The sequence below is a fragment of the Megalopta genalis genome, chromosome 1 (assembly GCF_051020955.1).
Source record: "Megalopta genalis isolate 19385.01 chromosome 1, iyMegGena1_principal, whole genome shotgun sequence".
Lineage (NCBI taxonomy): Eukaryota > Metazoa > Arthropoda > Insecta > Hymenoptera > Halictidae > Megalopta > Megalopta genalis.
In genome coordinates, this window is record NC_135013.1 from 10939819 (window position 1) to 10954481 (window position 14663).

At 32.8% G+C, this 14663-nt stretch overlaps 4 protein-coding genes across 6 annotated transcripts; 2 read left to right on the forward strand and 2 right to left on the reverse strand.

The window, feature by feature from the left end:
• Positions 1-1293: 1293 nt before the first annotated feature.
• On the reverse strand, positions 1294-2846 carry LOC117228726 (thioredoxin domain-containing protein 12). The gene is made up of 2 exons (XM_033484683.2): positions 2287-2846; positions 1294-1813 (listed from the first exon to the last, which is right to left on the reverse strand). The coding sequence occupies exons 1-2, from the start codon at positions 2556-2558 to the stop codon at positions 1537-1539; spliced, it is 549 nt and encodes a 182-aa protein (XP_033340574.1). The 5' UTR covers positions 2559-2846; the 3' UTR covers positions 1294-1536.
• Positions 2847-2884: 38 nt separating this feature from the next.
• On the forward strand, positions 2885-7209 carry PIG-O (phosphatidylinositol glycan anchor biosynthesis class O). The gene is made up of 4 exons (XM_076521178.1): positions 2885-5767; positions 5852-6022; positions 6086-6306; positions 6418-7209. Exons 1-4 carry the CDS (start codon positions 3184-3186, stop codon positions 6610-6612), a joined length of 3171 nt encoding a protein of 1056 aa, XP_076377293.1. The 5' UTR covers positions 2885-3183; the 3' UTR covers positions 6613-7209.
• An 80-nt stretch (positions 7210-7289) lies between these two features.
• On the reverse strand, positions 7290-9940 carry LOC117228723 (uncharacterized). The gene is given in 4 exon segments (XM_033484676.2): positions 7290-7516; positions 7827-9556; positions 9651-9768; positions 9770-9940. Coding segments are annotated over 4 exon segments (2058 nt in total). The 5' UTR covers positions 9887-9940; the 3' UTR covers positions 7290-7423.
• A 137-nt stretch (positions 9941-10077) lies between these two features.
• On the forward strand, positions 10078-14103 carry LOC117228725 (uncharacterized). Of its 3 annotated transcripts, XM_076521194.1 has the most exons (10): positions 10081-10426; positions 10630-10966; positions 11035-11155; positions 11246-11632; positions 11754-12059; positions 12140-12239; positions 12331-12586; positions 12663-12787; positions 12860-13110; positions 13189-14103. In XM_076521194.1, exons 1-10 carry the CDS (start codon positions 10396-10398, stop codon positions 13219-13221), a joined length of 1947 nt encoding a protein of 648 aa, XP_076377309.1. In that variant the 5' UTR covers positions 10081-10395; the 3' UTR covers positions 13222-14103. The 3 variants fall into 3 exon arrangements, with proteins under 3 accessions (XP_076377302.1, XP_076377306.1, XP_076377309.1); XM_076521187.1 differs by having other exon boundaries at positions 10078-10426; positions 12663-13110; XM_076521191.1 differs by having other exon boundaries at positions 10079-10426; positions 10613-10966; positions 12663-13110.
• The last annotated feature ends 560 nt before the right edge of the window (positions 14104-14663 follow it).

The window sequence follows — 14663 nt, forward strand, 5'->3', positions numbered from 1 at the left end:
CGAGGCCGCAGCCTTCACGCGGGCGATGGCGGTGTCGCGGTGAATGGCATCCTCGGCTATGCAGCGGACGAAATATGCGCCCTTGCACCGAGTCGATTCACGTCGGAAACGACTGACGGCGAGCTTCGAACATTGGTCGCGTTCGCAACTTCCGGTGAACAACCGTTTACTGCTAATGAAACTTCGTACTGCATCTAGTCGCGCATATCCTATCGGCGCAATTGACCTCGCAATCTAGTTGTAATGGTAGTTACTCCCTAGTAACTACTGTTGAACTAATGGACTAATTATCAATTTTTTTTTGCACAATTTGGGCGACAATTAGGAAGACATTACTATTACTAGGGTAGTAATAGTAGTTACTAGAGAGTAGGGTAGGGGAGTAATAGTAATGTCTCCCTAATTGTCGCCAAAATTGTGCAAAAAAAATGGACAATTTGGGAAGAAGAGACACGTTTATTCGAGCCTTGAGACTCGTTTTTATAATTGTTGACAATCGGTAACTATAAAAATTAACTGCGAGACTCGAATAATCGTATCTTCACTTCCCAAATTGTCCATTTTTGTGCACAATCTGAGCGTCAGTTAGGGAGACATTACTGTACTTAGTTGTAATCTGTTTCGTTTCTCACAAATGCGAAGAATACTTCTGCCGTCGAGCTCTGGACTCGCGTAAATCAGTGAAATTTCCTTTCCTATTTTCCCAGTTATTTTGTTAATTAGCGAAATATAATGGGCAGGAGAAGATAGAGCATCCGTTTAAAGGTGAAATTTCATTGCAATTGTGGAAATTCCATCTTCGAGGGAAAAGGAATGGAGACTCCTCGCTCTACTATACGCCCTCGTGTAGGAACAGTTATATTTGAAGAGGGTGAAGCGGGCGTGGTTAGCAACCCTAGGTGAGACAGTGTCGACCAATAAGAGAGCGTAGCCCGATGTGGCAACAGTTGCAAACGCAAGCGCCGTCAGGGTTGCCCGTGCAGGTTGCGGATAGGTTGATGTGCACGGGTGTTTAATATATGGGCGCAGACTCGAACACTGGCTACGGCTACGGTGTTCAAACGGCTACGCCTGCCCCGAGCTCGCCTCCAGATTGGTTACTAAATTAACCCATTCGCTGACAGACCTTGCTACAGTCTGTCCAATCGTTTTGTCGTTCCAACTGCACACCGTTGATTGGGGCCACGAATATTAACCATTTCGATGCTACATCCGTATACACGCGTGTCTGTCAACAGATGCGGATGACGTGCATGCAGGTGGAAGGACTCGTACGGATGTACAGAAAAATGATTTACTGCAAAATTAAATTGTTCTTTATTTCGATCAGAAGGAAGCTTAGGAAGAATCGCTGTGACGTAAACAAGTTATTTTCGTAAACTAAATTGGTCCTTTCGAATAAAATTATTCGTAGCTCCTTCGATGATTTCATGTCGAAATAGAATATTGACTCGATTAAAGATACGCGAGAACTATAGCAAGAAACGTATAGCAAAATTTAATTGAAAAGAGAGTGTCTTCACTTCTCTTTCGCGGTCAGTACTTTAAATTCGATTTTGTCCATTCAAATATTAGTGGCTTGGGTTCTTTAGAATATTCATTCAAAACGAACAACATAGTTTCTGTAACATCAGAGGGACTGCTGTAAAAAAATTTCTGCTCTTTAGCATTCTTGCTTCTATTGAACGCTTCCATGATAAACTCGCCGTCCGAGGTGAAGAACAAAATTCTGGGAACGTATTTTCCATCTGGCTGAAACTTTCCCGAATTTATAGATGGGTGTTTTCTCGCGTCTACTTTTATCATTACAAATCTGCAAAAGTAACATTTTTTGTTTCAAGAATTGTTTTAACTAATATAAACTTAATGCTATATGTATATTCATATTTCATTTATGTATATCCTTCTTAAATCCTTGTTCTGATTCTCTCTTCTATTGTATGTATATATATAATATATATAATAAATATATATAATATATAATATATAATATATAATATATATTTATTATAATATAATAATATATATATTAATATTTATTTATTAATAATATATATTAATATATATATAGTACTACGAATATGTTAAAAAATAAGTGGTATGTTCTTTACGACATTTTTATGTAATTTATACAATCTCACGCTTACACGTTTATTAGAATATGTACTTAGAAATATCTAAATGCAGTGAGTGACAGGAGGCATCATAGCGGCATCTATCGACGGCAATTATTATATCTGCGTCGTACTTCATTACTTACAAACTTTGTACCTTGATCAAACTTACCGATCGCTGAGATCCATTATGCGCACAGATTTCGAGAACTTTTCTTTCAATACTTCACATGCCGGGCATCCAATTTTATAAACGAATAAGAATATTGGTTTTTCGGTTTGCTTAGCTTCCTCAAAGCCATTATCAAAAGATTTCCATTTAAACAGGTGCTCCAGAATACAATTAGGGTCTTCATTTCCTGCTAGCTGATTTGCTAACTTCAAAATACTGAAAGCGCTGAGATATCTGAGGTATTGAATCAAGTTTATCATTTCTTTAATCATTAGAAATTATACAATACGAGAAATCGGATAAACTACAATCGTTTTCAACTTCAACGACTTCAATCTTCGTTAGCATAACTCCGAGACACTATTGTATTGAAATTTTCTATCACGTGAAATTTTGAACAATTTCATAGAAACTAATATAACCACACAATGTCATACGTCATACATAATTTAAGTGAATCTGAGCATGCATTCAAGATATTAAATGTTAATCGATTATATCAGATTATATATTTGTGGACGCACGATACTGTTTTACCGACATTGCAGAATGATGGTAAATCAACATTGACACCCGAATACAACGAAGTACGTACTTCATCTCACTAGCGACACTGTCGTTTGCTTCAAATTTAGCGCCATTTGTGTGACAAAATTGCATTCTAGCATTCCTGCACTCAATTTTTCATAATTTTGATAACAAACATGAATACTCAGTCGATTGTTTTGTATTCCTAACTACACTCCTAACTTATTTTCAAGTGATTAGTTGAATCGTTTCTGTAAATATGTGACAGTGGTGAAAAACAAATTTATATTAAAAGATAGGTTAAGATATTTTCCTTTAATATTACATTCTGTTTGAATAACGTGAGAATATAACAGACCATCGAGAAAAATGAGCAAGCTATGGAATTATTTAATATTTCAAGGATGGATATCGTACTTAATGGCAGCTGGCTTACTTGTTTTCACAAGCGGCTTCCTACTTAATCGCGTCTCCAGACCGGAACATGCCGAATGTAAATATTGCACCGATTCTGGTGGCTGTAACATCGAAAATCTTCTTCAAAATCCTGAAGATGCAGCAGCTACCTGCCTGGAGAGAAAAGCACGCGTTGTGTTGCTAATCGTTGATGCTTTAAAGTATGATTTTGTACATTGGTACAATGACAATAGCTCTGTCCCAACATATTATCGTAATAAACTGCCGATAATACACAAATTGTTACAATCAGAACCTACCAAATCTCGTTTATATAAATTCATAGCGGATCCCCCAACAACAACCATGCAACGATTAAAAGGTCTTACCACTGGATCTCTGCCTACATTTATCGATATTGGATCTAACTTTGCTTCCGAAAGCATTGACGAAGATAACATTGTTAATCAGAATGCTGATAGAGGTATCATATTCATGGGAGATGATACATGGACGAATTTATTCCCTGGAAAATTCAAACGTCAATTTCCATCACCATCCTTTAATATTTGGGATCTGGACAGCGTGGATAAAGACGTTAGGTACCGTATATTCTTTGAACTAAAGAAGAAAGATTGGTCTCTACTTGTAGCACATGTTCTTGGAGTTGATCATTGTGGACATAAGCATGGTGCTAATCATCCTGAAATGGCCAGAAAATTAAATGATACTAATACTCTAATAAAAGAAATCGTTGAATCTTTGGAAGAAGATACAATACTTTTTGTTATTGGTGACCATGGAATGACAGAGACTGGGGATCACGGCGGTGAGAGTTTGAGTGAAATTGAAGCTGCCATGTTCGTTTATTCTTTGGTTCCTCTACAAGAATATAATTCAGTTCAAAGTACTGTGAATCAAATTGATCTTGTCTCTACATTGGCATCGATTCTTGGGACACCTATACCTTTCTCCAACCTAGGATCCGTAGTACTTGATTCGCTACCAAGTTCTACAAGAAAAGGGAACTTGCAAGATGACATGTGGTACTCATTGCATTCAATGTGGAGAAACGTTGCACAAACCAAAAAGTACATAGATGTATATTCTGCAGACAGTTATTCGTTTTCTGAAGAACAATTACAAAATTTAGAAATCATGTATAATCATTTATTAGAACAGATGAAACATGTAAATACCATAGAGGAATTTGAATTATTTATTCAAAACAGCAAAAGTTACTTCAAGTTACTCAAAGATACTTGCTCTGAAGTTTGGGTTCAATTTGATTCTAGTCTAATGTTGAAGGGCCTACTTCTAATGTTTTGTACCTTATTCTTCTTTTACCTGTTTATCACAGGTATCCCAGAAAGTCGAATGTCTCAAATATTTCAAACATCGTATTTACAATGTTCTATTTTAGTAAACTTAATTACTGCACTGATAATCTTTTTCTTATACTTTTTTGACATTCTAAGTGAATTTAAGAATTCTGCATTTTGTGCTACTGGTGTAGTATCTATAGCACTATTAATCGTATTAATTGCTAAGAATTGGGATGTGATTTCAATGAGTTGGTATGATTATTGCAAGATTAAAAAATTGGTTTATGTTACTAGAGTGATCCTTATTATAACAGTGTGTTGTCTTTTTTCTAACAGTTATATTATAGAAGAGGATAATGTATTGTCCTTTTTACTCATTACACTTGTCTGTCTACTTACATTTAATTTAAAGAAGGAAAGTTCCAATGAATGTACCGAACGGAAACCAAAGCCGTTCATAAAATCACAATCAAAGTCAAATTTAAAGATTGTAATAATAGTCGTTGGTTTACTAGCATGCATTTCTATAAGACTTTCCCACTATTTCTGGCGTTGTCGGGAGGAGCAGCAACAACGTATGTGTTCACTTTTTATAACTGGTAAATCAAATTCCATAACATCCAACGGTTTAGAACGCGTGTTACTAGCTGTTACCTTGATTGTACTTGCATTGTATGTCACAATAGTAAGGCTGTGGTTACAGAATTGTGGAAATCTTACTGGTTTCTCTCCCAGTGTTTTAGTAGGCCAATATTGTCCTGTTGTAATTGGTGTTTGCATGGGTTGTTATTGGGTCCTTCAAAGATTACCAAAATTTATCAAAGTAAAGTTTGTATTATCTTGGCAAGTAAGTACACTGCCTAATATAGTGTACGCATTGAGTTTAGTTGCAATCTCTATTCTGTACTATCGTCCTCTCAGTATATTTTTATTACCAAAGAAGAAAGAATCGATCAATCTATACAGTGATGAGAATATAGTACCTCGATTATTTGAGAAGATAAAGGAATCAATATACCGTAAGAGGATAGATGCAGATGAAACACCAGTTGTTTATGGCTTAGGCACTGCCTACAGTGCTGCATTTATTTCACTGAGCGTATTTCTTATGCTATTATATTCTTTATTGTTAGGAGATATGCTATCGCCTAGTACATTTTTGATGTTCATATCCTGTGGCTCTGTTTTGGGCTTATCCGCAATAGAAAGATACAAAAATGCTACTTCTATATGTAAGTATACTTGAAATATATAAACAGCGTGAAAAATGATTTACATTATTATTTAGATATTTAAGATTATTGTTTCAATAACAGCTGAACTGGTTGAAGTACCCACTTCTACCCTAGTATGTTGGTTTTTGATAGCTGACTATTTCTTTTATGGAACTGGACATCAGCCAACTTTTCCAACTATTCATTGGGATGCTGCTTTTGTTGGAACTGGTGGACATTTCTATGGTAGTTTATTACCAGCAATTTTAATTGGTATGTATATTTGTTTTGTTACTCGAATTATTTTAAGACTACCAAATAATATTAAACTTGCAGGAATAAACACATTTGGATCGCATATTATATTAGGTGCAACATTACCATTATTAGTGATTGTACCATTTACATTGTATCTGGTATTTCCAAAATTGGTGAAAGCAAAATTTTCGGAAGATGATTTAAAAAGAGGAGAATTGCTTCTTTTCGAACAAGACTCAGTATTCCATACAGCAATTTTCTCAGTTGCAGGAAAATATGCACTGCTTCATGGAATTCGAGTAAGTTCTTATTGCATTTAGCATTTAGAGAATTACAAAGTAGCAAATAGAAAATTAAGATTTATAGCTAGTTTTAGTTAACACGTTTTTGTAACTTAATATATATTGTAGACATTTGGCAGCATGCTTGCCGCAACGATTCATTGCCGGCATTTAATGGCTTGGAAGATCTTCGCACCAAAGTTAATATTCGAGGGCTTAGGACTGTTAGTAACATTAAGCAGTGTACTGGCATCCTTTTATATGGTGTTCAGAATCGATCAACAAATGGAACATCTTATATCCAGAGTGACAAAAGGCAGATGATGTACAATACAATCGCTAGTAAAATACCAAATTTTGAGGAAAAAAGTAACTTTAATATTAGAACACACGCAGTGGCTCACTACTCTTAACTTTAGAAAGAGAAACTTTTATTTCATAAAAAAAAGCATTAGACATCCAATGTTAATACTTACCAACACTGCCAAATTTTACAAAATTTTATATAACTTTATATAAAAGACAATTATAAACGTATCCAATATTAAAATTAAGCTGAAATTTTAATCTCAGAAAAATGAAATAATCTTCCTTTGTTTCTTCAAAGACCAATTCATGTAATAAATACTGGTGCTTCCTAACACACTAACGCTACCCTGCGTGCAATGCATTGCTAATTGCAAAGAAACAAAGCAACGCACTTGATGCAGGATTGCGTCCATGTGCGCTGGTGTCTGCTTGTCTGATGTATGTATTATTTTACCATTTTAAGTTCGTTACTGTTATATGCGTCTCGCGCGCGCGCGCGCGATAGTTAATTTTATAAATTTCTTTCTCATTACTTACACCTGACATTGTATATAATATGTATTATAAGTCTAATTGACAATTGAATAAAAGACATTGTATATCTTCCAGGTACATCTCCTCTTGTGAGTTATAAGCTAGGAAGATTTGCAAGTAGTAGTGCCTTTCATTAATACGTGCGTGTTTAGTTGATATGTTTTGCAAATCATACTTTATTGACGAAAATTATCAAGCGTACACGTTATGTATTTTATATGAATGTGACCAATTTTAAGATAAAAGTTGGTAATTACAAGTAATTGATGCATTCCTGCTGGAACGATAACGTCTAGTGATGATTATGGTGCCTATGTCCTTGATAGTTCTTCATATATTCCATCCAGTTGGGCCAATTGTTGAGGTCCTCGTAGTCACTGGTATCCTGTGACAAATGAACATGTTCCTGGTATTCAATGTCTGTAAATTACACGTACCTAGTTTTCATAATTATTATTTTGATAACTTGGCACTTGCATATTAGGCAATACAGGCATTTGTATCTGGAAACAAATGATGCTGTCATGTTGCATAAAGTTTCTCATTTTGTTCAATTCTTCTAGATTCATAGTACAATGAAGTACAACTTATATTAAATATTACATCTTATGTTGATCCTCAAGTAATTTAAGTCATGAATGAACTATTATGACAATATTTTTCTAATTTATACTTATTTATATTTAAAAACTTACAAATAGTTTAATTCCTCCACCTTGGTGATCAGGCGTAGATCCTCCTCCAGCCTGTACAGTCTCTATAGAACCTGCTGGTAAACTCTGATATCCTTGGTGCATTTGCATTTTAACTCCACGGGTTTCTTTATGAATGGCACTACTATCTTCATCAATTACTGGCTTTGCGTTACTATCAACTTCTCTTTTTTCTTCAGGATAAGTTACCCAAAATGATCCTGGAGTTTTTTGCAATGAACGGACCATGTTTATACCAAATTTATCAGATGCTGCAGCATAAGTAGTAGGTACTTGATAGTCAAATGTGCTCAATTTACTTTTAAGAGCATCTAGAAGACCCAAATTCATAGGCATAGTAGGCATAGCATTATTAACTAAAGCTGAATTAGAAATTCCACTAGAACCCATTTTTGAATTAACCACATTTTGAACAGCTAAAGTAATATTTTTTTGTAAATCTGATAACATGTCAAAAACTTGACTCAGGACTGCCATTTTTTGTTGAAATGGAAGTGTTCCATCAATAGGTGGTTTCATACCTGGCCACATACCTGGTGTAAATGGTTTAAAAGGCTTTTTTCCTGCAGTCGTTGATGTAGATTTTTGATATGCAACTAAGTCATTCATTGTAGTTACCATATTAGTCTTCAAATCACCCAGCTCGGACATTATACTGTCAACAATGGCATCTTTAGCTGCATTGATGGATGATAGATCCTCGATAGATCTTGCAACTTTCACTTGTGCATCATCTTCATCAAGTTTGACAGATCTCAAGAACTCACTTTTCATGCTTGTAGTATCACTGTCGCTTGCTGCTGCAGTCTTATTAAGCTTTAGACTATCAAATAGTTTGTTCAAAAAGTCTTCTACTTTGCTGTTATATTCAGTTGGACTAGGTATTATTGATGATGGATACCAAAAAGAAGGTGGTACAATAGTACTTTTTGCTGTGGGTACCTCTGTTGCTACTTCTGGTGCTGGAGTACTGGTAGCAAGATTCTTAAATAAAGTGTCCAAGAAAGTAGATTTTTTTGCCATGTACATAGATGGATCCATCATTGGTGCAAATGGACTGAAAGGTCCAAACATTCCAGGCAAATATTCTTTTGGTGCTGTAGCACTTCCTATTTTCTGAAGCAGCAAATTGATGTCATCTTCCGATTCTTCAGAAATTGGAGCAAGAGTAGGATATGGAGGCGGAGGTCCTAAGTTTTTTGTTGCTGGTTTGCCCACGTCCATGATCGATCGAAGTTTTGTTAAAGAAGGTTCATCTACACTTCTTCTTTTGCGAGAAAAGTTATCTTTTATGCCGTAATTGGGTATTGTATTTAAATCTGAGTATTGAGACATAGGACTCATCGAGCCAAACTTAGGACCCATTGGCCCAAATGGTTTAGGAGGAATAAAAGGTCCGAATATTCCCCGTTTATATGGAACATTAGCATCTTCCATTTTACTTTTATCCAGACTGCTCAGTGATTCTTCACTGCCTATACTATACAAAGTTGGCACAGTGTCTGTATATGGCATGAATGGTTTGAAAGGGTATGCAGGTCCCATAGGATATACAGGTCCCAAACCTCCAAATAAGTTGCTTAATAGATCAGTCTTTTTAGAAATCATCATTTTGGGATCAACGAATTTTGGGAAAAACGGTGATTTTGGCATGAATGGCACTGTTATGGTATCCATAGTTGATGGCGGTGGCCCAAGAGCTCTTGAGTAAACTAAAAATAAATGATATACCTAAGATCTTGACATAATTGTAACAAATTTAAAACAATGATAAATGGTTGAAAATATATTGAAGTTTTATATTACCAGGTTTTGAAGCATATTTTGCCCATGGTGCTCCAGCAGGAGTTTTAACAGCTGCACCAGCTGTTAAAACTATTAAACAAGAAAATAACGAAAAACTTTTCACTAGAAACATTGTGCACCAAATTGCTGGTCTCGGTTCTGCTTCTGCTTTTATAGCAGTGATCGGAGAGTAATACTTGCAAAGCTTCTAGGATTATTGGCATGGGACTAATACTCTCATTTGAATAATCCATCATATACAGAAGGTGCACTTATGTTTTAATAATTAGACAGTATGCTTTCCCTGTACAGCTTAGGAAAGCAATTTCCTTCTTATTCATATTGTTGTATGTTAATACATATTACAAACTCCTAATTAAGACTTTTAAATTGAATTCTTCATTGTAAAAAAGCATATTAATAATTGGAAACAGTAATGATTGAAATAATAGAAAATTATTTCTGGTTTCTTTAATTAAATTTATTTATTTTATTTATTTCTATTTTAATTTCGTTATTAGTCCTTTAATTTGTTTTATTATTATTTTGCATCTGTTATAAACGGAACAATTTCATAATCCAATTTATTGTAATCCGATTTTAATCGACTTGCAAACGAACTTGCGAGAAACGCGTTATTCGCTTGTCGACAATAATACATTATAGCAGCTGTTTTCATTATTTAGCAATTACCAATTAATTGTATTGACGAATTTACGTCCGCGTTTGTAGATGAAGCTGTCATAGCTTTAAAAATAGGATCTATATGAAAATGAAAATAAAGAAGGCCGTCGATAGTAAGTAGCATTGAATTTTAAATATGTTGTTATAAATAATTATCCATATTATATTAATATATTATTACTTACCTGCATAAATAATGGTAAATATTAATTTTGTTTATTATTGAATATTGTACCACATTCAAAAATAATATTTAATACAATTTCAAGAATAGGTACATAAACAAACATTAATTTCAGGTGACTTTCTATTTTAGTTGCTATGGAAAATAAGGATACTATAACAAATGTTTCTATATATGAAAATTGTTCATTATCGAAGACCATTCGACAACACAATTTAAAAAATACAGATGTTATTAATCCTATGAATCAGTTACTAAATATGTATCATCCTGAGGATGGTATAACTGCATATGAACAAATATTAAGAACTCTTATATTTATGTCTAAAAATTTCGATAGTAAAACACAGGAACAGATAATTTCTACAGTACCATTGCCGAAAGGTGCATCAAATGAATTAATTAAGGATGTGTTATATAAAACAACAGGATTTATAGAAACAGCAAATAACATCAGAATGTATCAAAAGTGAGATTTTTACTTCTTAATATCCTCTTATTGATTAGTAATATGTAATAATACTCTCCTTTTTAAAGAAATAGTACTGTTTCTAAAAACATTGTTAACACAGAAGATGTCACTGATAAATCAAGAATCCACTTAAATCAGAACATATTGGTGGGCCCATCTTCTCAGAATCTTAAGTTAGATGAAAATGTAAAAAAGTTTACCTAAAATACCATTTAATACATTTATCCATTCCCAAGTTAAATTCTAATGTACATATTATTCTTTCCATTTATTCAGTTTGTACCTTCGGTACCTGAAGTATTTCGGGGTTTCCCACCTAATGAAATCTCTATGATTCACAGTCATGTAAGGAATGTAAACTATATGTATGATACATTAGATTATAAAATTCCTTGCATAGAACCTATTGTGGACATAAGACAAAATTTTTTACCATATACTGACCAACAAAAAGATTTGATGAAGCATCAATCAAATTTAAAACTTAAATGGATCCATACACCACAGCTACTATACAAGAAGGATGCTTATCAAATTACTACAACCAGTTATCAAGAAGATGTTTATAACTCAATAGATGATAAGCGTTTTCAGTTGCCTATTGATAAATCCAATGATTATAATCAATGGAACGTAGCTAAAGTATCACATACCTTACATCAGGTGTGTAAGCACTTATTGTATTTTTACTAATGAAAAGAGTTCATCTTTGAGTAACATTGATATTCATTAGTCGCGCTGATTTAATTATATTTAAATTTGTATATGAAACATTTTATTACAGACACAAAATGATTTAAGAAAGAAAAGCAATGCAAGCAGAGTATTATATACACAACATAAAGCAGAAATTTTAAACTTAGCTGTACCAAGTAGTAGTTCGTCGTTTTTAAACTCTGAAATTAACTGTTGTCAATTTTTATGTAATGATGACCAAAATTTTAAGAGCTGCGATAGCAATATAAATGAAAACAGAATTTCAAATACATACAAACCTTACGAATCAAAATTGAAAACCAATCAACAAGCAATTTTAGAAGATATATACAAAATGGATGTTGTATGCTGGAATGAAGAAATAGACACAACAGTACATAAAATAAAACAATACATTTATAATATCACTCCATACTTTATAATAATTTGTATCTAATCATGAATACATTGCAGGTGTCAATGGAGAATAGTTTTATTTTAAATGATCTTATTATTAATAAAAAGCTTGAAACAAGCTTAGAAAAATTTTTAAAACGTGCGGAACAGGAAACTGGTGAGAAAAAAGACAAAATTAATTTTTATTATGTATATAGAGATTTCAGTATCACCTTAAATAAAATTTCTGCATACAATTTCTTTTACAGTTAAATGTTGGAAACTTGTAACACAGAAGAATCTAGAAAATAAAAATGAATTAGTTCCTTCAACTAATAATGCCAATAATTCTAGAGATGCAAATTCATTGGAAAGTTTAATTGACAAAAAAGGTTCGGAGTTACCAAATACTTATCCAAAATTATCTCAGTTGCAAGTATTTCAGAAAAATGTAAACATTGCTTTCAATGATTCACAATCAATGAAATGTGATAAAAAGGATAATATAGAAAAGTTACCATACAAGTACTATTGAAATTATCATATACATTTAATCTAATCAGTATTTAACAATGTCCTTAATAAAATTATTTGTGTTCAGATTTGCAGTGAAGCAAACAGAACAAAATAATGCAAATGTTTTACAAAAAACTGCATCTGTTACAGAATTTACTACATTCAAAAAACATTACTATGACACATTGCTGAACATCCAGAAGGCTAAAGGTTTATTTGCATTTTTATTATTTCTTTACATTTTGTGTAAGAATTTAATATTATGCATATATTGTTTTATAGTGGCAGTGGCAAATTCCTTGGCAATATCATCTGTGGAAAGTTCCACCAAATATGAACCATATTATTCAAGTTGCTCGTATCAACAGCAGCAACTGTTGCAACAACATGGTCAATTAACTATGAATCCACAATTTGCAGTGCATACCGTTGCACAATCAGGATTATCAAACATACATAGCACTCCATACACTTGGGTGAGATATAACAATTGGAGACATCCAACAATGAAACAATTACGATTTCCTCAACAGGTGAGACGTTGAATATCATTTAAATATATAAATATTCTCGAGTATTTCTTTTATTTTAATCAGTTTATTCTTTTTTAGTCCCCGTTTCAACATTCGAAGAATAAAGAGTAAATTCTTCGATTATTATTCATAATCTGTTATTTCTTTTTTATATATCTTTTATAATAGATGTTTTAAATATTTCGATATTCTTTCATCAAAAAGAATTCTGTACTGCATTATATAAAAAAAAATGAATGTTCAATATTTTATCTAAGGTAAATAGTTAGAAAATTGAGAGTGACAAAAATTGGTAATACAAATAGTTAACGGATTTTTTTACTAGTCTCTGCGAAACTTTGAGATGTTAAAAATTTTAAATACATTCATCTATAACTGAAAACACTACTTGCACGTTCTGTTTCAGACACTGATACATAAAACGTAGTATCCTAGTAATGAAATTACAAAAATTATTCATAAAAGTAGTATTTGCTTAAGTAAAATTTACCAAGCAATACCGACATTCTAATATATAAGTAAAGGATTTCATTTCCCTAATTTTCTTGCACCAGTCTCAACAGTTAATGAAATATTGATACGTTCTCACGTATATACATATAATTTTGTCTGCTATTTCTTTGGCACTGGTAGAAGATAACAATTATAAGTGCTAGATTAACCACTAATAGTTTTCATGATTTCGTTTGTATTTCGGACGATTGCGTGACAATTTTTCTTTCCTAATTGCATATACGCAGGACATCCTTGGTGACGCCAATCAAACCTTAATACTTATAATATATTAACTAACAAATGTACATGTATTCATTGGTTAACATGGAACAAAGTTGCTTCTAATAACTAACAGTTTCTTGGTATATTCATTATTGTAACATATAACATCATACACATTTGTGACTTTGTATAGATTACCCCATACTGAAGTCATTCATTATGTATTCACACGTGTATAAAATGACTTTTAAAAGAATAAAGACAGTTGTCAACTTAGATATTATATGGATCATTAATTGTTATTGTCCAGAATAAACACTCTGAAGAACGACAAATTACCAATATACCAAAAGTTATGACTATGTAATTTTTGGTAATTTATCGAACTACATTCATTAACTTTCAATCTTCTTTATCTTGAAGAACATTTAATCTGTTACCCCTGCAGAAGGACTACGATAAAGACATATTATAGTTAACGTTTATTATTTGTTATCAGTACTGACAGCATCATCTGAAAACATACAAATACATTTATGTACACATGATGTTGCTCTCAATACTTAATATTAATTAAACAAAAAGTTAGGCCAATGGTTTCTCGCAGTGCATAGCTCATATTTGTTGTTTAGATTGTCATTATTCATCATTATAGTGATTAATGAACAGGATAGACATGCATAAGCAAAGCTTATTTAGATTACTGGTCTATACTGCTTTAAGAATCAGTATTTTGAATTTTACAAAAAGCATGAAAACATGTAATAAAAATTTTATTTTAAAATTCGTAATTCTAAAGTCAAAAAACTTTCGTATTCCAAGAGAAGTTGAATATT